At 32.8% G+C, this 27,594-nt stretch overlaps 3 protein-coding genes across 3 annotated transcripts; 2 read left to right on the top strand and 1 right to left on the bottom strand.

Moving 5' to 3' along the window:
* Positions 1–2,380: 2,380 nt before the first annotated feature.
* LOC110998951 (transmembrane protein 26) lies at positions 2,381–8,605 on the top strand. The gene is made up of 7 exons (XM_045633284.1): positions 2,381–2,583; positions 4,352–4,466; positions 4,996–5,155; positions 5,677–5,854; positions 7,221–7,380; positions 8,052–8,176; positions 8,602–8,605. The coding sequence occupies exons 1-7, from the start codon at positions 2,381–2,383 to the stop codon at positions 8,603–8,605; spliced, it is 945 nt and encodes a 314-aa protein (XP_045489240.1).
* Positions 8,606–15,060: 6,455 nt separating this feature from the next.
* Positions 15,061–18,608, bottom strand: LOC110998958 (acylcarnitine hydrolase-like). Its single transcript, XM_022267779.2, has 3 exons — positions 18,399–18,608; positions 16,699–17,972; positions 15,061–15,916 (listed from the first exon to the last, which is right to left on the bottom strand). Exons 1-3 carry the CDS (start codon positions 18,564–18,566, stop codon positions 15,757–15,759), a joined length of 1,602 nt encoding a protein of 533 aa, XP_022123471.2. The 5' UTR covers positions 18,567–18,608; the 3' UTR covers positions 15,061–15,756.
* A 2,824-nt stretch (positions 18,609–21,432) lies between these two features.
* On the top strand, positions 21,433–22,293 carry LOC110998953 (zinc finger protein 782-like). Its single transcript, XM_022267773.2, has one exon. The coding sequence runs from the start codon at positions 21,642–21,644 to the stop codon at positions 22,194–22,196; it is 555 nt and encodes a 184-aa protein (XP_022123465.2). The 5' UTR covers positions 21,433–21,641; the 3' UTR covers positions 22,197–22,293.
* Positions 22,294–27,594: the final 5,301 nt, after the last annotated feature.

Raw genomic sequence — 27,594 nt, 5'->3', positions numbered from 1 at the left:
ATTCTAAATGTACATAGTAATAATAATAATTAAAATTGGATAAATAGACAGTTTAACAAATTTAAATACTTTGGTCCCTGGCAGTGTACCTTTAATACTAGCATATCCTTGGCTTTATTGTGATACATATTTGTTTTAAACAGCACCATCTCTGGTTAGCTGCACTACCAGGTGCCAACTTAAATATTTAAGGCACTAGTAATAGTTAAGTTATATTTAGAGAGCAAATTACTTAATCCCAAACTTGAAGTCAATTAGGTACTTATTAAAAAATAGTGTGACAAAAAGGATAGGTAATAAAAGTGACGTAAGTAAGTAAGTATTGTTATTTAAATGGGTAACGTTTATTTCCAGCAGATATACAGAGTTTAATTAAACAAAAACAATAACTAATCTTTAAATATAGATACAGTATATTTTATATATAGAGTAATACTCTTAACATAGTAATTTCTTTTTCTTTCTTCTCTTCTTCACATAGTAATAATACTGAATAAAAAATAATAAAAAGAAAATTATTATTTCGGTTCACAACAACTTATAAACATATTCTTGACTATTGAAACAAATTCTTAAAAAAAAATACCGTCTCCAAAAAGTTATGTCACTAAAAAGTTTTTAATAAGATTCACATTTACAGCTACAAATTGGTCCCAAATCCCAATATGAATCATTTGTCTCACTGTCGAACGAACTTTCATATATTGATAACATCGATTTATTCCTCATTATTTTTTTAAGTTAGAGGTATCGAAGTGTAAGTAAATAAATACAATAATAAATATTAGGCAGATTTTTTAACCACAAAAAAGTGAAATAAATATAGGTTTTTAAATAAAATAGTAGTGAACTGGAGAGGTAAAACTGTTGAAACAAGAATTATTAATTTTTGATTAAAAAAATCTGAGGATTTTATCAATTCGGTGTTTTTGTGGACTTTTGTCCGTGGACCGATATGGACGATGGCTACTAAATACTTTATATATATGTATTCCCTAAAAAGAAATCGGCTTTATACATAACAATTTATGTAAGAGCAAGGATTATCCATCAACTTCAAAAAAATCGTCTAAATTAACGATCCAAATTGGGTACCAATTTTACAAGGCCGGCAACGCACTTGCTAGCCCTTTGGTATGGAGAGTGTCCACGGGCGGCGATCGTCAATGTTTTATCGACTTTATATATTTTATATAAATCAACTAATTATTACTTTTGACTTATAGAGTTCAGTCTCTTACGCCCGAAATAATTCACAATTAGACTGTGACAGCCGATCGATCTTCTATCTGCATCCCAATAACCAAACCCTACGAAGGAATCCATTTTTAGCGACGTATAGAATGCAATCTCTTCGCTCTTACAATCATATTTCATAATCAATATAAACCAATAACATAAATAAAACCGTACAAATAATATTTAAATATACATTGAAACATCAAATAGCTTTTTAAAAATAAAAATAAATCAGTGGCGCTACAACCTCTTTAGGTCTTGGCCTCAGATTGCTGAATCTGTTTCATGATCAAATTTCCTTATTTATATATTATAAACTGGTGTAAGTTAAAATCTTAATATAGGATTACCCAGTTTATTATTTATTTTTGACTTTTGACTTTTGAACTGTCATTTTCATGCAAAGGTCTATCCACATCATTGAAATACAAAAAACCCAAAAACAACAAGTTTTTTTGTATATCAATGATCCACATACACCGATCTGACCTACCATGGATAGCTTCTATCGACAGATGGCTACTACAATCCGCTGATTGGTTATTGGCATACTTTTATCAATATTTGGATAATACATAAAAATATATCTAATAACTAACCTTAAAATTTAATAATTAAAAAATATTATTAAAAGGAGTCCCTTTAGGCAAGGTTCCGAAGATACTAGCAGCGTTCCCCCTTTGAATAGCTAGACTAATTCTTTGTGCGAGGTATCTGCCAGGTATCTTCGTTCTCCTGTGATGTCGACAATTATTCTTTGGATTAAGATATGTATCTCAGATGGTCAAATACGGATTGAGATAGGGTTTGGGCGTTAGTGATTTAATGCCAAGCGAATTAAAAAAAAATGTTATTTTGATACTTTTGATCGCTTATTTATGATTTAAAAGAAATTATTATTGAAACAATTCAACTGTCAAGAGCATTTCTTTAGTTGTTCGTTAGTTAACGAAAAAGCCGAAATAACGTCTAAAATCTCAATAACGTTTGCGCTACGGGTATTGCAAACCTTTTAACTTTATAATAAATGAATCTTAATTTAATCTAAACTTTGTATCTAAACAATTAATTAAGAAATACATTACATCATAGATCAAAGGTCAAATCGAAGCTAATTTTGAAAGGGCGCGAAATAATCAAAATGGCGTCGGTGGGTAAAGTATTGGCCACAATAAAAGCTGTCATCACTCGTTTGGTGTTTGCGTGTCATGGAATAATAGCAATTTGGCAAGTCACCGTTTTTAAAAATAACAATGAATATTGGTACTTGGCGTCGCCGATTCTCCTGTTGATTTTCGAAGGCGTCTTCACGCTGACAGTCAAAAAGAATCAAGAGTGGAAATGGTGAGTGTTAATTGTATAGTGCATTCTATATCTAATTAGCGAGTCATAGAGTATTCTATAAAATTGCATTTGACATTGATTTGATTTTTTTGCATTCGGCCAGCAAATAAAGCATTGTAGATATTGAACCCAATTCCCACCACAGATTATAGCATTTGTTTCTTCGATAGTGATTATGCAAGAAGGTTTTATTTCACGAGTCTTATTTTTGTAAAAATTCTATGTGAACTTAACTATAAGTTTGTTATAACACCTAAAACCATTAACTCTTCGTGATAGGGATATATTATCCCCTTCGTTAATTATACACTTTATCCAATTTCGTAGAAAAAATATTAATTAATGCTGCTTCATGTTGACATAATTAAAACAATTTAATCTTTTAAAACATAATGTACATAACATATTACAAATATAAAAGAGTGGCGTTACAACGTTTCCTTGATATTCATTCTTTATTGGTAAATGGTAAACCGCCGATTTTTGGGTCCCATGATGGTCGCAATGTTTACCGTACGAGTGACTTAATTATTAATAATAATACTTATTATGAATGTACTATCAAGAGTGCGAGTACGGCACAGTCATGAGTGCATGATATTTTTCGTATTTCTTCAACTTTTCATAATGCCCTGAAATTCAGAGGTTTTATTGTAAGATGGTCAAGTCTTCAAGTTTTTGTCAAGGAGAGTCAGGGGTTTAGGTCTTAATTATCCATGTTAAAGGTTATTCAAGTTCATACAAACAATAAATGTTATGATCACTAAGCAGAAACTAAACCACTAAGAAATTATGCATAAGAGTAACAAAACTTAACAGAATAAGGGGTAGATAATAATAATAATAATTCAAATTTTACTTCGGGTATAAAAGGCGCGTCGTAGCTGCCTTAAATTACCGGATGTGACGCTGTCAAGTTATGCATTAAGGTTTTGCTATTTCGGTTCACACCCAGACTTTTGAAATCAGGCAGTTGCCAGTTAAAAAACGATTTACGAATATGAAAGCACTTATAACACTTTTTGCGATAGGTCAGACGCTGAAGTCTCAGCTATAGACTAATTACAAAAATGTACTTTGACCTTTCTATCTCCATAATGGAGTTGTCTATATACACAATTGAACCTTGCTTTTGAAGGATGTTAAACCAGCTTTCGGATCGCTAAACTGTCTTCCGTGTGTATGCATACGGGAATCATAGTAATAAAATACATGTGTCAGAGAGATAATCATATTTTTTTGATTTTTGTTTGTAATTTGTATGAAATACGAAATAGTTTGAATTTGTTTTGTATTCTGATTTCCCATCTGGGCTTTTCTTAAACAGATTTTCGGGGATTTCATAAATAAATACAGCAAGGGCGGGGCTAGTAATCCCATCATATAAAGATAATTAATTACACAGATGTTTGTGTGTTTAAGGTCGAGTAAAATTTTTGGTTTTTTATTATTGCCTTTTCTTTCAGATACTTTTACATCAAACACATATATATTTCTATATCATTCTTTTTAGGTATATGTGTGCCCTTTTTGGCAAAGGCCTCCTCCAAATCCTGCCAATCCTGCCGGAACTGTACCACTCCTTGCCATGTACCTGCAGTCATTTGATCAATCCATCTTATTGGTCCGATAGTACTGTCTGTTCCTCTTGCCATGTGCTCACTGACTGTAAATATCTACTAGCAAAAGCCATTATACCAATTGACACAGTAAGACCCTATCTCCCTGGGTATCACGGATACACCTTTGATATACTGTTATACTGCAGGTTCTGTCCATCGGTGTTTATCTACCTCGGCCTGGTGGTTCCAGCAATATGGTTGCTGGAGTTGCACAAGGTCGATCTTCGGTTGCAGAAGAAGGCAAACATAACATACATCGAGGTAAACATAGTATGTATTTCCTTTTGTCTATTATAAATATAGTTTAGTTTGTGATTGTCAATACTTTAAATGAAACGTTTTAACAGATGCCTCAATGAACGTTAGCATTCGTATGAGGCTTTATGTTATGTATGTAAATACAAGTTAGAGGTAAGGCGGGTCTTACTATCACACTATATTTTTTAAAGGCGTTAGTAGGTAGAATATTTGATGCGGAAATGTTGGAGAGACTGGGGCTGCGTGTGCCAAATACGGCGTCCACAGAATTCTACAAAATCAACAGAAAAGATAAAATGTGTCTTATGGCTAAATTAAACTAAACTATAAAACTATGTATTTCTTGGAATCATAACAATCTGGTTGTATTATACTACTTCATATTAAAAAAAACATAAAAAAATGAAACAGTATATAAGTATGTACTGATCCTAAATAACGGACATAATATATATTTTGTACCATTTTATACCCGACCATAGAATGAAGTATCGTTTTACTACTAAGCTACTCAGTCATATTATATTTGTAGACAGAGATCCCGATTCCTGGTGCCACCAAAATCCCCACAGACATGTGGGTGACGTTGATAGAGCAGTTCCTTATGCTGACACTCATAGTGGGTCGGTGGCTTCTGCCCAAAGGAGATCTTACGAGGGACCAGCTCAGCCAACTACTGCTGGTATATATTGGTGAGTTATACTATATCGGTATAGTTTGTTTTATGATAGAAAAAAATGAAAATTTAGTAATCAATTAATACACAGACGAGCATGTATGGTGAATGTCATGAAAGTGGATAAAGCGTGAGAGACCAGGACGGTAGCAAATGGAGTCCTAGTCTCTGTCTTCCTGTGTTTTTTTTTAATAGAACAAATAGGGCAAACGGGCGGGAGGCTCACCTGATGTTACCCGCCCATGGACACTCTCAATGCCAGAGGGCTCGCGAGTGCGTTTTTTTTCTGTGTATACATAAATAGAGACAATAATGTTTATAAGTGTGTTTACGTATCATTATTTGAAACTTAGATAGATTTTCTCCGCCGCCGGAGGTCTCAAGAAAGCCAATAATCAAATAATAAACAGCTCAAATGAGTCGCTGTATTTCGATACTTATTCGTACCACCGCTACACACTGCGCTTGAACCCCATAGCCCAAGACTAGACTCCAAAGGGAACAGAATTTCACCATTAATAATATTTCCTTTATTAGGTACAGCCGCGGATATAATCGAATTCTTCGATTCATTCAAAGATGAGAAGGTGGCTACTGAAAAGGTCCTCGTCCTCCTCACCCTGGCCATCTGGTCATGGTCGCTTGTCCAGTTCACGGTCGTTTTGACAGCGACCAAATCGAGGAAGTCTCGTGGCACAGCACATAGGTCTGACATGTACGTAAATGCACGCTGCTTAGCTTAGCACGTTATGAAGCTATAGCTTAATTGTATTTAGCTTATTTTATTTATGCTCTCAAACATCACATTTTAAGGACAATCAGATATATAACAATATGTTAAAGGGTGTGTTAATTTTGCTGTGTATTCGACGCGCATTGTTGAGGGTCAAGCTCCCAATTCCCCACTTACTACTTATTAGTTTCCTGGACGTTTCAGCAAAGAAGTACCAAATATTAAGCCTTATAAAGGGGCACTAATACTATGATTCAAAAATATACTTAGAACAGACTAATGGATAGGAAAAAGTTATCTGGTTATTTTTAGTTGAAATTTGGCAAAAATAAATAAATACGAATTTGAGAAGGCACACCGCTAACTATACGTAGATCCATGCAACTTCTTCACAATCGAGTAGCTCGCAGCTCACGGGATTAAAAAGTTTCTTGCCAGTTCTTCTTGCCTCTACGCCCTTGACCTGCGAATTAGTAGAGAAAGTAAATTTAGAATCAAGTTAAAATCTTTTCTGTTGACTTCATTTTGAAGTGTACTTGTTTGCCTATATGAATAAATATTTTCTTTATATGAATAAAGTTATTTTGATTTGAAAACTTTAGTTTCAGATACATTTACATTTATAGGTCTACCTTTTTTTTAGGTATGCCTTTTTTTGGCAAACGCCACCTTAAAATCGCACCATTATTGTCTGAACGGTGCCATTATCTGCCATGTACCTGCAGCTTCTTTATTGTGATCTATCCATGTTATAAATCGTCTCCCACTATTGCGTTTATTTGGGGTTTCAGTTTAAATCTATCTGACACCAGTTTTCCGTTCCTCTAGCCTGCCTCGCACATTTCCATTTAGGTTTCTTTATTTGTATATAATATAACATCTGCTACCTTAGTTGTTCTTAAAAATGTATTCTTCCATTTCATCCATCATTCCGTCTATCTTAGACACACTTATCTAATCCAGCAATAGGCTTTGTGTAAACTAATACATACCGTTATAAACATATATTCACTTCTCATTCTCACGATATTGCTCAGCAATTCATGACAGTTAATAAATCTCAATTTCAATATGACAATTTGGAGATTAAAAAGAGTGGCGGAGAGTTTATTGCCAGTTCTTATCTTCCGTTCTACGCCCTTGATTTGAGAACTGGCAGTAAATAGATAGTAGAATGAATTAAAAGCATTTAACATTTATTTATTTTTTGATGGTCATAAGTAAACGTTGTGCTACCTGTATCAATAAAGGACTTAGATGTTTTTGATGCTGGTTTCTTCACGATGTTCTTCCTACAATTGTTAATTTTCTGTTTATTTATGAAATCAGACCTTATGCTATATTTAAGGAACTCCAGCCGTGCGTGTTGTTGCTCCATCGAAGTCTGCGCAATAATGATGAACATCGTCCTTCAAGACGCACCATTTTTGGCATTTCGACTACTCATCATCGCCCATTATAAGATTATCAACTATATGAATATATTCTTCACTTGTAAAAATACGTTGGTAAGTTGACAACTGTATTATCACGTTAGCCTTTCATTTCAGATACTTTACAGTTAAATACATTTATATTTATAACATCTATTCATTCCTAGGTCCTTTTTTGGCAGAGGCCTACCAAAATGTCGCCATTTCTGTCTGCTATGTGCCACTCTTTGCCACATACCTGCTGTTTCCTTAATCTAGTCTATCCACCTTCTGAATTGTCTTCCTCTTCAGCGTTTATTGTACCTTGGGCCCCAGTTTTACTTGCTCCACTTTTCCGTTCCTATTGCGCCGCCCCTTTTGACTTAACTTTATTTATTTTCATTGTGACATCTGATGCCTTCGTTATAATTAATCTTAATTATATTAGCTGACTGAAAGAAGAAGGAGTTCTGTTTGACCTGTATGTGCATCACAGATTTACTCTCGATTAACTGACGATTTATTCCAAGATTAAGATTTACTCTTGTTTGATCCACCCTAAGTCTAATTGCCATTAATATATATAATGATACTAAATTAGGATGAGATTCACAAACGAGATTCACAAACGAGATGGCTCCTATGTCCGACTCCCGTATGTCAAAAATTTGTTTAAAAATGCGAGTCATAGTTTGCGAAACTTTTAAATATTTCGTAACAACTCAAAGATTTAGCGCGATTTCAGATAACACCTATTTACATTTTAGGTTATACTGCTGCAAATATATAGACTATATGTGCTGCATTTGGAGAAGACTGAGGATACTAACGGGGACTCGGTTTATAGAAAGAGAAAGAAGCCCAAGACGAGTGAGAGGAAAGAGAGACACAGGTATTTATTTATGCTTAGCATATTTTAAGCTAATTCAAAGCTTTATTTAAATTTCTCGTTAAAAGTAAATTAATCAATAAAGGTTTTAATAAATTTGACGATTTTTTAAAAGTTTTTCTTGCCCGCTCTACGCCTTTGACTTACGAACTGGCAGCAAATGTAAATTTCCGAAGCCTTAAAAATTTGAGAACAATTTTAAAATAATTAATTTAATTTCTTATCCAACGTTCATCAGTGTACTGGTTTACCTTTATGAATAAAGTTATTTTTTAAACCATTGTCATCCCTAGCTGTCGGATCCGAGTATTCAACACCCAATGTAAAACCCAATATTATACATTCATACATATTTTCAAACATTCATATTTACTTCATCAAAATTCGCCATAAAAAGTTTTGTTTCCGGCTATTTCATGTGTTAACAGCTAGTTCCGTCCTCCAACCAGTAATCGACCTCTGCCTCCACAGTTTGCACAGTTTATTTCCCTCTTCCCCCTTCCCCCTATCAACCTATACATGTCAGTCTTACTACACGTAGTACATACAGAATTTTGTGCTCAAAGTTAAAAGCCAAAATACTCAATTTGCGATTTTAGAGAGAGGAAACCAAAGGAAAAGAGTCACCGAAAAAAGAATATGACAGAAGAAACATCTATAGCTGTTATAAGTGACAGAAAACAGGACAGAATTGACGGAGGCCGGATTAGGTGAGTGACGCATTTCTTACATTTGTGCGACGCAAACATTAGATAAAGCGTAGTGAGGAGTAATAAACAAGGTATGAAAGTAGCAAAAGTAGAAAAACGCTGCACATCTTTGTGACGTTCTGCAAAAATTTTACTTGCGCCTAAAGAAGTTTCACTTCAAATACATTAAATTCGGACCAGCCGTTTAAGAGGAGATCAGTGACATACACACCTATAGTAGAATTATATATATATAAAGATATTAATAATAATAAAATAGGATATAGCAACTGTGGCTGGTGAAATTGGGTTGGGTACGGCTCTAATCTTACCTGGACAAAATACTAGAGAAGTATTCAAAGATTCACTCGAAATTGAATTTTTTACTACAGGATTTACTCAGGCTATCCATTTGCGAGTTAGGAAATTAAAAAATATCACAGTAGGTACGATCAAAGATCTCTAGCCAGTATACGAAAGGTATACAAATTATTAAATGGTTAAATACAGAACAGGAGATTAACATTGTGGTTATTTCTTTTCCATTAAAAATCATTCGAGTTCTTCGCGAATGTAACAAAATAAACACTACTTATCCAGAGATATATTCGGTGGGGGGCTTATCAATTTAAGCCCTGTCTCAATCCATCTTGAGCATCTGAGATCTTAATCCAAATATAGATAAAAGTGTGGCAATTACCAATGGACCGATTGTAATAGCCATCTGTCGATACAAGCTATCCATGGTTGGTCGGTTCGGTGTATGTGGATTGACAATGTTACAACTTAACGTAAATAAATAAAATAAATAAATGTTTTTAAACTTTGTATGAAAATGACATTTTATCTGTGCCAATATCCTATCTTAAGATTTTAACTTACACGCTTAAAATAATTAAAAGTATATTTGAGATGTTTTAAACATAGACATGTATATTTTAATATTATTTTATATTTTAATATTAACTGTATCCAGTTTATGTTTCCACCATACCAACTTACCTACTATTTAAGATTATTTATACAATAAAGTAAGAAAGAAAGAATTAGTACAGTTTTATTTACTTTATTAGGTTTATATTGATTATGAAATATGAGAGTAAAGAGCGATGAGATTGCATTCTATTAGTCGCCAAAAATGTATTGTCTTCGTAGGGTTATTGGGATGCAGATAGGAAATCGATCGACTGTCACGGTCGATTGAAAACAATCTGAGACTGTGGATTAGTTATTGTGTTCGGGCGTTCTGTAATCTCTAAGTCTGTGGATAGATCGAATATAGAAATTGGCCGTATATCACCCATAGTCGGATGGGGTCAGTAGCATTTTGTAGAATAGACAATATATTATATTTATGTGTAGATTAGCAGTGAAAGGCAGGGTGAGATCACCTTGACATAGAAGGGTTCCGAATCATGGCTAGTGATGCGCCAAAACTGATACGATTTAACTTTAGTTTGAGAAAATAATAATTTGAATTGACTAAATAATAAAATATTTTTTTTTTGATTAAGTATAACGCAATAAAATGTAAAGTCTATATAATATAAAAATAATAAAATATCTAGTCTTTGAGGGATGTTTAATCACAAATCCAAAGCTTGACCGTGAATCAGTCACCATTACTTTCTGGGTAATATGACAGTAGTTATTTATCAATACCGTTGAAATTATTGCTGAAATTATTTTTTAAACTACTTGAAAAAGTGATTATAATTGTATTATGTTATAACCCTATAGAATTTGTTATAGTAACTTTAGTTGAGTTTATGGACTTATAATCATATTACAAATTAAAATATAATTGAAGTTAATTTTAATATACATAATAACCTTAAAAAAATACCTTAAAATGTAATAATTAAAATATATTATTAAAAGGAGTCTCTTGAGGCAAGATTCCAAAGATACTGGCAGCGTTCTCCCGATTCTTTGTCCGAGGTACCTAGCTGCCAGCTCTTCGGTCTCCTGGGTTGAGATTTGACTTGAGCATTAAGTCCGATATAAGAAAAAATGTATTTAAAATTATTAAATTCAAAGGTATACACCATTGTATAATACTACAGGATTTACTCATAGGCCGTACCATCTGCGAGTTAGGAAATTAAAAAATATTACAGTACAATCAAAGATCTCTAGCTGGTATACGAAAGGTATAAAAATCATTAAATGGTTAAATAATGTTTAGGGCAATAAAATCAGCAGTATCTTCCAAATTCCACTTCAAATAAAATTATTTACAATTTTTAAATTAAAAATATATTAAAGGCTTACACCATTAACGAAAAGTTTATCAAAGATATCGTCCTAAACATTTGCCTTTTGAAGTGAAATGTGTGTTTGTGCATATTTGATTGACATATATGATTTTTAAATCCATTCGATTTGCTTATTTCCTAATTAGAAACACATTAGAGATAATATAAGTCGTGACTAGGGTACTCCTAACAAGGAGTAACTGATATAACAATATTATTTTAAGTATAATTTGTCCTTAAATATATCGACCATTTAGTGCATCACTAGTAAGGGGCGCGGTTCAAATGAGCAAGCAATACAATGGATGCGATGACCCGCCGTGTCTATCTTATATTGCTGTATAACTACGCCCTAACTTGTCCTTGGAAAGCATTTCTGAAAATCAAAAATCTATAACAAATCACATGTATCAATCTTAATGCAGTTATTCATGCCATCTCAAGATGGCGGACGTAATCTTTTGACATAAGACATTGACAGATAATACTTTTTTTTTCAGGGCCATAATATTGACAAATTCAGATGAAATCAAAGAGTTGGAATTGACTAAACTATTCAAGGATCAAGTGACAGTTGAAAATGAGAAGAAGAAAGGGTAAGATATTGACTTGAATTTAGTGTTGCAAAAAACGTTCTGCGCTTTTTCGTAATTTTTTTTACACACGACATGACAAGTGGGGTTTATTTTATTTATTTATTTACAAAACACATTGGTGATTTATTTTATTTGTCATAGTAATTTTGTATGATGCTATCTTAAAGAGTACCGAGAGTTTTTTATGCTGCTTTTTTCTCTCGGCCTACACCCTCTGTCTTCTTTGCCGATGAGGGATGTGTACCGATTCAAATTTAATGACGTGGAATGAAGATAAGTGATACCTGTATTTTGTATTGCATAATAGACATATTTAATTTTATTTTTAAGCTTTATTGTGACAAGCACTTATGCACACATAACATACACAATAGATAGTAATAAAAACAATTAAAATATAAAAGCTAAAGGAAAATTTATTTCAAAGTGTGTAAACAACTATGGATATTCACACCTAGCTCGTTAATCAGAATGCTCAATCTAGATATCGGGGCCATATCGCGTTCTTCTAAACGGTGGGTATATGAAAATTTAATTTATTAATTTAAGCGCAAACGATATATCATTTAATTTTCTGCGTTTCTCTAATGACATCTTAAAATGCCTAGCGTGGTTTCGTATTGAAAATCTTTTGCAAAAGATGCCACATTAATCATTTTAAAATAAAACAACTTGCGTAAATTCGAATTCATTATATTATTTACCTCCTAATTAGTATGTTTAGAATTAAATATACACATTGCAATCGGATAGTACCATAAATCAGTGATAATATCAGCGCGTGAAATCATAAAGGAAAAAAGAAAAATTTGTATAATTTATTTGTTTTGACTGCGAATACACTTGCATCAGATTAATCTAGATAGTTATCATATATAAATAAAAATAAAGCAGTGGCAGATTTCTCAATGTTTTTGATGATTGTTTGTCAATCTATAAATAGAAAAATAGGTGAAACGCCATCGGCTTTTTGGGTCTAAGACAATAAGGCAAGCCGGTGTCCTCACGATGTTTTCCTTCACAATTCGAACAAATGTTAAATGAGCACATAGAAAGAATGTTCATTGGTGCACAGCCGAGGTTCGAACCTACGACTTTGGGATGAGAGTCGCACGCTGAAACCACTAGACCAACACTGCTCTTATTTTTATCACAGCTAAATATACAAACATATAAATCGATTTACTATTTTAGAACAAAGAAGAAGCAGAAAACCCAATCGTCCGAAGAGTCTCTGAACAACATTCAACACACAACAGACGATTCGGGTATTTGACATCACCGGGTAAGGCGGGAAAGTCCCCGACGTAGTCCCAAGAGGAGTCCTAGGAAGAGAGATAGACAAGAAAAACGAGATCGCAAGGAGAAGAAAAAGAAAAGAAGGGATTCTAGTGAAGACTCAGATTCGTCAAGCTGAGCGAAAGAAATCTACAAATAGGCGATGTCCTTTTTAATGACAATTGTCATTTTGACTTTAATGTGACGCCTTCAACGTCAAGTGAATGGTCACAATTTTTGGCGGAAAGCGCGTTTCCTATATCTTCTAATTTACAATAATTAGTTAATTAAGATAAAGCAGAAATGTAGATCAACCATTTATATTTTAATAATTAAGTCGGGACCAGACCATATCTATTTGTAGTGTTAAGGTCTTCAGTCGTTTCGGTTCGGTTCTCGGCAAAAATTCAGTGGAACTCTAAGAATTTATTTAGCGCTAGAGTTTTATTACTATCAGCAGGCTTTGGTAATTAATTTAATAAAACGATTATTATATATAACTCATTAATTTCCTTGATAAGAATATCAACAGTTGTAGTAAAAATTTATTTAACTCTCTGTTCTCTTTTAAAAGCGAAAAATTGTTCCTATCACATAAATAACAACGTATTTGAAACATTTTTTTTAAATGTATTTATTAGCCGGATACAAAGTCCATTGGCGTATGTGAAACAATCTTTCCGGTGTAGCCATATTTTTTTTTAAGTTATAATTTTCTTAATAAAACTAGAATATAGTTTTATATATGTTGCTTATTCGAGTATTATACATATTTATATAATAACTAGCTATAACTCAGTTCGAGAATAGATTTAGGCTAAATTAAATACAAATAAAATATAAGAAAAGTGTCGAAAGCACTCAGGAATTGTTTCTTTTTAAATTTAATGAAAAAAAAATATACTAACAAAATTTGGTTACTATTTTTTTGATGCCTTTTCAAATGTTGGCCCTTTGTATTGTTGAATAATTAAATTAAAAATATATTTTAATATTTAATTAGGAGGGAATAACGAATGTAGACTTACCAGTTAAGATTCAAAAACGAGATGAAGTGTTCAAAAGGAATGAATTTTGACAGAAGTCGGTTTAAAAAAATCAATAAATAATTTGCAAGAATATTGTAAGAAAATATTTTGGGTGTGCAATATAAAATATAATAAAAAAAATATAATATAATATAAAATATAACATAAACTTCGCATACTTATTCATATAATGGCGTGCAAATTTGTCTTAAAAGGTAGAATTTTACATCATACAGCTTTCTCTCACAACTCTCTCTTAATATCACCCTAAGTAGATAATATGTAATGTGAGGTTATTATATTTAATTGTAAATCATATATACTAAATGTTTGAATGACCCTTTCTCGTGATACATGGAAATAAATTAAGGCGACTTTTTAAATTCCTCGGGTTTATAGTATGTTTACGACCCTGCATATTAAACCCAGACGTTGGATTTATATCTATGTAGCGGTCCAAAGGTAGATGATTTTATGATGTGGCTATTTCGTTAAATCGGCAGCTCGTAAATTTTGAGTATATACTAATAATCTGTAACTTCCGGTTCAAATATATAATCTTGTTCTGGTGAAATATTAAAAAAAATGTACACAACAACAGAGTGCCTTCCCCTTAGAGGGTATAAGTAGTGTTATTGGACACTTTCCTATATTAAATATCCTTTTTAGTTAAGGTTAGTTTTAAATTACTTATAAGTTTTAAGTTAGGCTAGATCGTGCTGTTAAATGATGTCTTTGTGCAGTGGCAATTTATATAAAAGATGTTCTGTGGTATTAAGAAATGTCAAAGTGACATTTCTTTTTTAATTCTCGTTGTTCCTAATGCCTAGATCAGACATTTAAAGTCAGTAGTCTTATTTCTTCGTATATTAACGTATTTTAAAACGATGGCAACATTATAGAGTTATCAAATAAATATATTATGTGGAGGTCAACTTAACGTTAAAAATTGTTAATTAGTATTTTTGCACTCACAAGATTGTTAATGATTTTCGTATTTTATTAAATTGTTAGAATTTATAAATAAAACGATTGAAACACATTCCATAATTTATTGACAACCTATTCATAAAAATATATTTTATAAATTCTTAAGAATTGATAAACTCTTTTCTTTATATACCCTAAGTCGAATTGGTTCAAAAATACTGTCAGCTGGTTCCAATTAGTGGTGGTGCGCGGCAGACTTAACTGCCTTAAGAAACGCACAGTTATACTACGGACGTCAAGGTGACACGGATGATATTTCGTATTCTGCCTCGACGTCCGCTGATGAAACTGAGCTGCAGGAATCCGAGCAACTCAACAGCAGTGGGAGCCGCTCGGAAAGTGACTGGTTGCCGACGTATTTCGTTTGGGTTGAAAATACTAATAAAGATGCGTCTGTCAAAAACATAATGACAAACTGAAAAACGACATGTTTCTCACCTCTAAGATTTTATTTATAACAAAACTTTTATACAAATAAGTTATTTTTATTAACAGAAAACCTTTAATCATTCTAATTACATCTTAAAATCATAGTATATTACCCGAAGAGTCCAGAAACGAGTCTGTGCGAGCCGAATATACAAAAGGTTTTCGGAAATCTTTCATTAAATAAATTTCATTAAATAAATCTTCTTGTGGGTTATCTTAATTATATTAAATATTAAAAAACGCTGGGAAAGTATGTATTGACTTCCAATCGGATTTAAACCTTAAACCCTTTATGAATACGGCTGTGACTTATAATTATTTAGTTGACATGTCAGCGCCATATTTGTAGAAGAGTGCGCGCCAGAATTGCGCTCTCTCTGGCGTGAGAGGCGCCACGTATTGTGGTTCTAGGTTTATTTCTAAATGGTGGGGATACGGCAGCCATTCCCCATTTGATACGTCTGGGGTTGGGGTTCTGAAATAAAATTAAATATTAAAGCAAAAACGATTATCTGAACCACTCCTTTCTCCTACATGTATAAACTATTTATTCGATGATGAAAAAAGTGTTAAAATGGCATCTGGTAGATATTACCGGTAACCCAGAGGTGGTGGAAGGAAATGATGCTAGCGTTAAAATTACACTGCCACAGGAATCAACTTTTTTAATTTGAATATTTTATGTACCAATTCTTAGTATTATTATTATTACTATGTAACTTAGGAATATTTTCAGGTAATTGGTGCTATGAATTATAACTCAGTTGGAGAAATGTGTCCAGCGATACTAGACTGAAAATTTTTTCTCCTTTTAATTTTTTTAGGATCATAGGATTATCAGCCTTCTGAGCGAAGCACGCAGCTGATTTGTATCTAAAAAATGCCGATTTCCGCGGAATGTTTTCCTTTAGCATACCAGAAAGGGTTAATGGATAGGCCATACACTCCGAAAAGATTCCAATTGTAGGTATTCCCAAGCAGGCGTTTCATTGCAAGAAAAGCAAGTTTGGCCGTCAGAAGCAAACCAGCAAAGGTGTCGTACAGATGAGGCAAAGAGAGCCGGAAAGATTTACAGTGAGGTGAAAACTTTAGCTTAAAACTAAACGCGACGGAGACTCAGTGTAGACGCCCAGTGCCCCAGGGGTTATAGGATGTTAGGTCATACCAGGACGTGTTCATTGCGAAGACTGCAAATATTTTGCATAGCAGGGGTTTAAATACAGTTTCACGCTCACGAAATTTTAGTCAGGTACTTACCCAAATTTAGCGAAATTTGTCCACATCTGCGTCATGAAAGTAATAATTCTGGCGTCATTTTCATCCATTTCCAACGGCAGTCTATCCAAGTCGAACACGTAAAATAACTCGTCCAAATTTGCTGTGGCATCAAGTGTACTGTTAGTCAATATACGACCAAGATTTCTGTTACCAATATAACTGAATAAATACTGATATAAATCTGTATTATTCCCGTAAAGATCTGCAAATAAGGACATTGGACCCACGTGACAGAAGTCTGTGTTCAGGTTTACCAATCCACCCACTAAAGCTTCATCATTTGTTATTTCAGAAAAGAACGTTTCTCTTAGCATATTTCGGAAGTCTTCTTTGTCTTCAGGATTGAAGTTCCTCTGGTCTAACGCTGAAAAGTCTTCGTGATGTATTCTATCCATTTGGCCTGTTATTGTATTATAGTCTAGAATAGAAGAGAGTCCTTCGACAGTGTTTAGACCAATAATTGCTGGTACTGGATGGAAATAGCCTGGTCTGTTTGAGAGAATATTAAATGGAGTATCAGTCAGAAATGGTTCTTCATCTTTGAACACTTTTTCTACGGATGGAAGGAAGACTGATTTAGCATTCATTTGGTTACCTATTGCCTCTTCTACTTTGCTTATCTGTGTTTCCCTGTAAAGTTTGAGCAGAGTTTTTGGATCTTCAGACTTCATACTAAGGGACTTGGCTAAATGACTAGCTGTTTTTAATGGACTATGGTCGAAAACGTGGGGGGAAAATGGGGATCCACTCTCAGATATAACTCGATGGAACAATCCTTTCGTGCTAGGCGACATAGTCAGATAAATAGCGGCAACTCCACCGCTTCCTTGACCAAAAACAGTTACATTATCAGGGTCTCCTTGGAAATTCTTAATATTCTTCTGTACCCACCTCAACGCCGCCCTTATATCCTTCAACCCAGCATTTCCTGGTGCTTCTTTGATGCCTAAATTAAGAAAACCATAAGCGTTCACCCTATAGTTAACTGTTACCACGATAACGCCATGGCTGATGAGAAACTGCGGCCCATAAAATATTGGCGAAGAGGAACCGACACCAAAATCTCCTCCATGGAGGAAGACCATTACGGGACAGGTTGCGTTAATGAATGCAGGGGTAAATACGTTGAGGACCAGGCAATCTTCGTTTTCGCTTGGTGCAGCGAGGGGATCGTATGTGGGAAATTGGGGACAAAGAACAGCGCGATTGTCAGCTTTGTAGATACCAGAGAAGGACTGAGGTGGCGCTGGTGCCTGGAAAGGGTATTAATATATTTTAGTAGAGAGATTTTACCAGAAATTTAGTTTTTAAATATAAATGTATTTACACTTTGTTATTCTGAACATAGTACATGTAAAATAAGGTAACATAAGTTATAAGGGAACGGGGGGGTTTCTTTTTTGGTTGGGGTTTTTCTAACCCTAGGTACATACCTATTACCTAACGTCTTATTTTATTGTATATTAGTACATACTAAGAGTACATACAATAAAAACTCTTTGTATGTACTCTTAGTATGTACTAATATACAATAAAAATAAGACGTAGCGCCAATTTACATATACCTATTAAGAAAATTGATTAACAAAGAAAACTGAGAGACTTCGAAAATAATTTATCCCTATAAATATTATCTATTATCTAAATATTTTTGGTATTATATGGATAAAAAAACTTACCCGAAATTTGATCGGTACAGCATATCTTATCCCTAAAAACTCGTAATATAAGCCACTTGATGCTAAACTACCCTGAACTTGGCCCTCCGTCGTTGTCACTATCAAATTATTCTCCATTGCAAAAGTAACGCCAATAATGGCGGCAAATGTGACAATTTGCCACTCCATACTTTTCAATGCAAAGGAGGTTCTACTGAATGTATAATTTATCGATTAGATATTAATTGTCCATTTTATATAGTTATTTATCAAAAACTTTCGGAAATATTGCAATATTTATTTTACACCTTACAATAACCCTGTCACTGCAGAGATTATTTTCCTGTTAATTAATATTTAGTTTAAATACGTGAGATTCGATTTATAATTGAAAATTATACATCGAATTTATTGTTATTACATAACAAATCAACACCAATTTTAAATCACGGATTCATTAAGTACTTATTAATCCTGTCAGGATTAATAAAACAAAACTTATTTCTACGTACTGCTCTCACTATATCACTAGTGTAGGAACATTAAAAATACACGACCCAAAACATTTCATTTAAATTAAAGACGCCCTAAATTGGTGTTATTTCAAACTCACCTTATTAATTGTTATTTAATTTATAATAAATACGCTTGTCATTTGGATTTTTTTGGTTTGGAGGTTATTAATTTTGCTAATTGTAATGCATCTGCATTTAAAGTGTTGAGTGGATAAGTACGTGCTCTTTTAAAACGAGATAATCGGATTGTAAGACAAGATTTTATGTAATTGTTACATTATTATACAATTGTGTGAAATATTAATTGAATTGATAAATTGCCTTACTTCAGTGGATTTGTTTTTCGAATAATTACAAAAACACAAGGAAGGTTATGCACTGATCATTTTACATACGTAAAGAAAGATAGATGCTGCTATTTATATCCCGTCCAAAGAAGGATCCTAGACCACTGTATTAGCGATGATTGACCTAAAGGTCCCGGTAGCTGAAGTCGAGAAATTGTATAGTCTTAGCGGCTGTAAAAGCTTTCTTTAGGTGACGTCACAGTAGTGATTTGTAGCCGCTCTGTGAGTTAAACGGCGCCGTTTAGTTAAAAGGCTAGGCTGTTAATTGAACTGCTAATTAAGCTAGTTAGCGACATATATACGTAAAATCATATTTCATTTCAAATCTGCTGAAAATCCAATTCATTTTCATTCATAATCTTGTTATTTGTCACACATGCAGGGAACCACTGAAAATCAGTGTGGCTGGTGACAGCAAATTTTAATTAACAATTAACAAGACAATTAAAGTTGCTCAACAAAATTTATTCCTGTACTGTGTTATGTGTACATATATATGTATATGCATATTGATTAAGTTCTAATTATATTATGATAATTGATTGATTTTATTATGTTAAAGACTAAGGGCCTGTTTCACAATGTATAGATAAAGTGCCAAATAGCTATGCAACACATAAATTATTCGAAAGATAAAAGTTCCAAATAAGATACTTCGAATTTCATGACGTATAGCGCTATCTGACAGTCGTGAAACGCAAAAATACTATTTCTCATACCAATAAGTAACAAATAGCTTATTTGGAACTTATCCGGACATTGTGAAACAGGCCCTTAATAAGTAGAAATAACATATATGTCGCTGTAAAGTAGTTAAATCAGATAGTTAAGTGAATCTCTAGACAGTTGATTTAAGATTTTCTAATATTATGTTCCTAGCATTTTGATTTAAATAAAGCAGCGTCGAAATAACTATTATCTGTCTGACCGGAAGCCACCGTGATGACTAATTGTGTAAAACAAGATGGTGAAATAAGAGTCCACCGTAATTATTTAATTTGTTATTGTTATTTAATAGTAATTATTAATCTTAGTTTATAATGTTTTCTCAGTAAGCGAATCGGAGCGAATCGGTCATATACTAAACCATCGCTGTTTACCAAATAAAAATGATTGGCGCTTAGGATAATACTCACTTGCTGATTATAAGTCATCGATATCAAGAAAACATTGATGAAAACGTTGTTGTGTATTACAACAGTCTACCAACTTACCGTAACCTTGTCTTGCAGGCTCTTAATGTGGTTTAAGTTTTCATTTTGTTTGTTTACTACTGTTAAAAAAAAACTTTTTAGTTTTAGTAATTAATATTATTGTTTTTAATTATTTTGTTTTATTTTATTTTTGTTTATTTTGTGGTCGTTTCTTTAGTTTTTTCCTTTGAAATACCTACTGCTAAAGTTCTAATGTAATTGATGTATGTGTTGTGATGTCATATTTTCTTGTATTTTTTAGGCAAACACATTGTTTTAGAATGTATATATAAATAAATAACTAAAAAAAGAGATTACCTTAATATACTCTCAGAAAGAATTATTTTCACAGAATTGAAAGCCTACTTACTTGATTTAAACACGTAGGTACTTATTAAAACGTAAAGACCGTTATAATTTTAAGACATACAATATAATAAATAGAACTAACTTTTCTTTGCATCCTTAATATCTAATTAATTATCTTTTTAATATTAGAAAAAAACAGCTAGGATATTCAGGTTTCCAGTGCATAACCATTTCCACCTATTAGAGCAATAATAATAATATTATATTATGTTTTTTTCTATTACCTTGAAGGTTTTTATCGGGTAAAAAAATGGAATAAGAATTATTATTAACACAGCGATTGACCCAAATTCCACATGTTTCGTTATTTCAAGGTCAAAAAAATAACGGCTGATTTAAGGCCCGTCCGGAAATGTGTCATTAACAATTTCCTAAGAAGTTTATAATTCATGTTATCCGTTCTGTTCAAATAGTTCTATAAATTTGGAAAACATTGGAACAGTAAATACATAACGGTGCATATAACTTATTTAATGTTAAATCATAATATACTTTTATTCATGTTACAATGCTAGTGTACACACAGTTTCTGTAAAGAGAAAGTAACTTATATTTCCGAACGAACTTTGCTGTCGTCAATTTCCTATCTGTGACATTTGTTTTCGTTTTGACATTTAATTTCAGTTAAAAATTTTATAATTATAATTTACTTATTTTTTTTTAAATAATAGATTATTATAGCAATAGTATTACAGATTATTTTTATTTAAACAAAAACTTACTTTAACTAGTCAATTATAAACTGAACTGAGTTTTAGTACAATCACAATCCATCCTGCTTACGTGTTGTGACTAAAAATAATGCAATAAAAGTTAAATTAAGTCCATACCAGCCTAGTTATGAATAAGAAACCAAGAATAGGTCCTAAAATACGAATAACACGCCCAGCATTACGTCGGAAGCCAGAGAATTTACCACCAAATTTCGACGGAAAGAACTTCATTTATACTTGCCAATACTGTTGTGTAAAATTCACTCAAAACAGTCATTTCTTTCGACATATGACGTCGAACCACCAAGCCCAGCAACGGCAAGCTACTTTTGAATGCAATGACTGTCAGATCATGTTCAAAAAAAAGAGTAACTTGGATATACACTGCCAAACTCAGCATCAGATCAAAAGTAAGTCAAAATGCGAGGCGTGTGCTATTACGTTTAAGTCACGTTACTGCCTTCGACAACACTTAAAGTTGAAACAAATTTTAGCTGAAAATTCATGTATAAAATGTCAGAAAAAGTTTACAAGCAAGGATAGACTGAATAAACACTACAACAACAAACATACATACAAAAATGTAACATTTGAGTGTGATTTCTGCTCTCTTAAGTTTAAAGCAAAGGAATCCCTACTAACTCATTTGAAAAGAGTACATAATCGGTTTAGATTTTTGTAAAATTACAGTTCACCTACCCATGGCCTCTTGAGATTTTAGATTATTATTTATTCGCAGGACATTCATGATTGAATTTATTTTACTTCTCTTTTAATTCCAAAAACATTTATTTAGCCCTTTTGTTGTTATTACAGCACTTGGGATATCTTTTGTAAAAGTATTTCCTTTAATTGAATATTTAATTTAAAAACTGAAGTTTCTGTTCTCTATTTTGTATTTAATGTAATATTCATGAATTGTCTGGTTAAATGTATATTTTTTAGATTAATTCTTACATTTTTTATATTTTCAAGAAGAAACTTGAATATTGTCTTCAGGGCCATGTCAAACATTAATTTTGAACCTGTTTATTACTTTTCTTTCTTAAGGTTTATTTCATTAATAACTTCTATATTTTTGTCTCAACACATTTTAATACAAATAGGTCCAAATGTATTTTATTTATTTTTTAGTGTCTTAATAAACATATTTTTGGTATGTTCAGTTTAAAATGTTTGTTACTAATTTAAATATAATTAAATTTATACAAAATAATTTAGTATTTTTTTATATTTTCATAGTTGTATCATGTTTATGCATCTATTTATTATCATCCTATGATTTAAGAACTTCTGCCTGTTGTGCCTTTAAACTTTTATTACAAAACCTCCTGAGCTTTAGAGACATTTGTTTGGAGGTTGGAATAACAACTTAATACTCCTCTATGATAAGCTATGTACGAAATAGCAGCACTACTAACTGGTATTAATTAAATTACATCAGGTTTTATTAACAATAAAAATGGAATAACTTATTTTAAAATATTCATGTATTTACCCTAAAGCCTAGCATTCACATTTGGAATGATATGAGAGTAGTATTTTAATAAATTGGCACAGTATGTCCAACTAAATATTTACTATTTTGGTAAATAGCATTAGGAAATACTGTTTTTTATAGTCTAGTCTTACTGAAGCCTAGAAAACTACTATTACTACTATGATAAACAGGAGTTTAGTAATGTGAAGTGGTTGCAGAACTGTCATGTGTCATTTTTACCAGTAAAATAATTCAACAAAAAATTAAAAATAAAAATAAATGTTACTTTGAAAGGAGAAGGTTTTTTTTAGTAGGTACCTGGTACACATTGTGTTTGTTAATTTTTTTTAATATATTAAATTCTTGTATGCTTTATATAATTGGTACATCTCAGTTATACAATAATTACCTATTAAGTGTGGTTATATGACTAATAGTTTCGTCGATCTTTAATGAGAAACCAATAAAAAAATTATATTAGAATACACAAGTTTGGTACAAAAATCAATTAATAAACTTCGGAAAAAAACGGAAACATAAAAAAATTAAATTTCTCATGTCGATTTCAGTTAAATTTAATTTAATTGTTTGACGTAGTCTGTATAATTATTATCGTGTAAATAATACGCGTGAAGTGAATTGTGGCAATTTTTAATATTTTTGATGAATTCTTTATTACCGATGTACACAGCAAAACAAAAAGTTGTGGTTGGAAATAAACAGGGATTCAAGCTGTCATGTTGGCAAGAGGACACTCGTTTTTGACATTAGTAACTAAACTTTTATAGAAAAAAGTAAAAAAATATTCTCGTCTTTTATTTATTAAGTGATTTTCAGATATTTACTTAATTTTTTTTATACACAAATTAATAATCACGAAGTACCTATCATCTATACTAATATTATAAAGAGGAAAGGTTTGATTTTTTGTTTGTTTGTATGAATTGAATAGGCTCCGAAACTACTTGGCAGATTTGAAAAATTCTTTCACTGTTGGAAAGCTACATCATTCCTGAGTGACATAGGGTATATTTCATTTAAAAAAAAAATAGGCATCCTTACTAAAATTACGATAACATTAACATTTGTTTATTATTTGATACAATTCTAACAGATGGCGCTGAGTTAAAGGTAGTTTAGTTTAGGTCCGTGTCGTGGTACCAACGTTTCACATAAGTTCTCCTACGGTTTCCCTTGATTAATTTACTACTATGTAATATAACAAAAACCTTAGCCACAGCAACGCTTGGCCGAGTCTGCTAGTATTTAAATATGACAGTTTTGAAATGCCTTTAATGTGACAAAACATATCTTCAAAAAGATCATATGTTAATTTGACTTATGTACTTAATTAACAAAATTGTATGGAATGACTTGCTAAATGCTAAAACCCTAAACTTCTGAATGCGTAGAGTAGATAGTGTGCAGCGAGTAAAAATGTTTGTTTAAACTTAGCAACATTAATTGCTATGCGGGCGACAGCACCAGGAGATACTTAGGGCCGTGCAGGTATTTCTCGGGCGATCTGTACCGGAACAAACTGAGTCTAAGAAGACAAGTTAGCATATTTTCCGCAAAATAAAACTCTCTAGATGGTAAACTTCTCTCTTTGAATACACTTCTTAAACCCTCAGCAAAACGTTCAGTTTCGCGGCCATTTGAAAATCTAGTTAGACTCCAAGAAGCTTGGTGTGCTTAGCAAGGCGATATTGTCCTCCGGGCTACCGATTGCATGTCTATAAAACGCAAGCTCTCACCTCTGAACGGGAGCCTTCAAGTTCTTCCACTCTTAATAAAAGCGAATCGAATCATCGGTTACCAGTCGCTTTCCGAGTGGCTTGATCCGTTGGTGTTTCATAAATCATGAAGATGTTGAGTCTATCTGCACTTTCTATAGCTTTTACCATAGGGAATGCGTCAGAGGAGTTGTTCGGCAGAATATAAATATCCATGCGTATCGCCTCGACATCTGTCGTTTCAGAACTGAGCGTTTTTAAATTTTTCCACGAACCACTATGTCAATATATGAACCAGTTGCCTGTAAACAAGTATTTACAAACCAATTCGACTGAAGGTCCTTTAAGAGAAGAGCTTACAAATACGTAGGGCGGAGGGCCACACCGCGACTCTGGCAATGTTGCGTGTCTACGTGATTTCACCTAAAATCCGTGATTATGATCGTACACACACACACACTTGATAATGAGCCTCCTTCCCGTTTGACCCTATTATATATTACAAAAATACAGCTTTTATAAAGTGTAGTGTAGTAAAGATGCCTTAACAGTAGAGTATATATAAGAAGTGGAAAACTAAATTTGTCGACACGAACTGTCATTTACATACAAATTAAGTTCAAAATCGCTAAACGCTCTCTTTTGGGCAAGAGTTCAATTGATAGCGATAAAATACTTAATTATTTAAGTTGAATTTGTAATTAAGCAGGGCAGTAAAAAAATGAAAGCAAATTGAGAATGTGAAAAATCAGATTTATTAATTGGCTTGGTCTCCTTAATATTTTGGATTCATTCGCGAATATTCGACGAACCAAACATTCACATTTTTAGTGTTGTGGCCATTATGTCTTTTGACATAGCCGTAGCCGGTGAAGCGTTTTCTTGATAGAAACAACAGAGCTATAGAGACTGAAAAATAATATATGTTTTATAAATATCCTCTGATGAACTCGGCAGGTTACAACCTATTAGTGTGGTCTCAATTTCTGCTGTAGCAGACCACACTAATAGACACTTATGAACTGTCTGTTTCTTGGCTTATATTTTTTATTTGAAATCAATGGAGCATTGTAATTATTATTATATCTGTGGAGTTAGGAAGGACTTCTTTCATTAAAGAACCTCGATAAGTAACCATTGACGGGTCTCGGTACAAATGAATAACATAGTGGTCGCAACTGTGATGCTAACTCGTATAGTATTACTCCTATGGGGCTGTTCAAGAATTACGTAAGCAGATTAACTGCAGTTTATCCCCCGTCTTGTCATCAAAATTAAGCAAAACTCTCAAAAATAAAAATATTAATATTTTGTAGGAATCCTCGAAAATGCATTTCGATTTCAAGCATAGACAAGTGTAAGTAATATGTGTAAAAAAGTAAATAATTACAGTTGACGTAATCACTAAATAAAAAAATCAAGCGACGAACCCGCTTCCCTTCCCACTATAGTGCTTACGTAATACTTGCACGGCAGAATCAACCAACCAACTTCAAAAACCCCTAAATATCGATTAAAAAACCCCCAGTTTTTGTTGCATATTAGGGTTAAAAGGAAATTACATTCAAGTGTTTTCCACATGAAGTATTAAAGTTTAGTTTGCTGGTTGGATTCTAGACAGTATAAATAGTATAAAAAAACCATCTTGAATTCTCTAAAGTAGGTGCAAAATTATATGGCTACTTATTTTATAGTTACTGACAACGCAGCAAGGAGTTTTTATAATTTAAGTCGATGTTCCAGTTTATACCTATAGTTTGCCGGTGGTTATATTAAGTTAAAACATAAATTTACTTACATTGTACATGTTTACGAACATTGTTCACGTCAGCAGTTGTGTGAATTAATTTATAAGTTAACATACAGTCTAATATGAACAGTAATGAGTCTTTAAAAGAGGGTTTACTCCAGGTAAGATTCAGAAATTAAACTTTAGAGTTCAGTAAGATTCAGAGTCAATGATTACTAAAGATTTAAACATCTTTGTGGAGGAAGGATGGTGTAGGTACTGTTGCAATCTGCAAGGAGGACCCTCCCCCACCTCCCGTCTTATTACTGACTAGCTCCAAGACCCTAAGTGGCTAAGAAGAGAAGTTTTAAGTATATACCGTAGATTCTCTGAGGCTGGATTATCTTAGTCGCTTACTAAGTTTCAGAGTATGCCCTCATAGCAGTTATATGAAACGCAGATTTTAGATGTCGCTACAGATGTATTATAAATCACTCCGAAAAACCAGTCGAAGAACGACCAAATAAATATGACTAGAAAATAAAATTATTACTTTAAAGATACTATATTCACATATCTATCTCTGTCGTAGTACGTTTATCGGACAAAATAATAATTAAATACGATACAATATCTAAAATTCGCGGAGCATGAATGTTTCTACTGTTTATATTTTCCTGTCATCTGTGACTAAAACGGCAATCAAATCATTAATTTCCACCTTAAATAATACACATTTCATTACTTAACTATAGTTACCACTAACTGAATTCTAAGTCAGAGTTTACTACACTTTAGGAGCATAAGTTTTTGATACTAAATTGTTAAATCCAGAACTTAAATCGTCGTCCCGTATTCATTTCTTAGATTACCAAAATCTTATATTTCAGCCGTTTTTTTTTCTTGTCGGTTCTGTTTGACAACTCTGGCGCCCTTGACTAGCTTTTTAGTTACATTTTATGGGATATGTGCAAGGGCGAAGGTCTAGATTATTTGGGGCAAGGGCAAGAACCAGTCTGTTGCACAGATCCCCGTTATCCAGGACGTTACGCCTATAATCTATGGTCTCTGTTTGGTGATTATTTTGATTTCTCTTATTGCCCAGTAGGCTGAGCTTTTGTGCCTGACACACGGG

This window comes from Pieris rapae, chromosome 22, assembly GCF_905147795.1.
Source record: "Pieris rapae chromosome 22, ilPieRapa1.1, whole genome shotgun sequence".
NCBI classification, from domain to species: Eukaryota; Metazoa; Arthropoda; class Insecta; order Lepidoptera; family Pieridae; genus Pieris; species Pieris rapae.
Note: the sequence above shows the minus strand (reverse complement) of the source record. Positions and strands in the feature narration are given on the sequence as shown.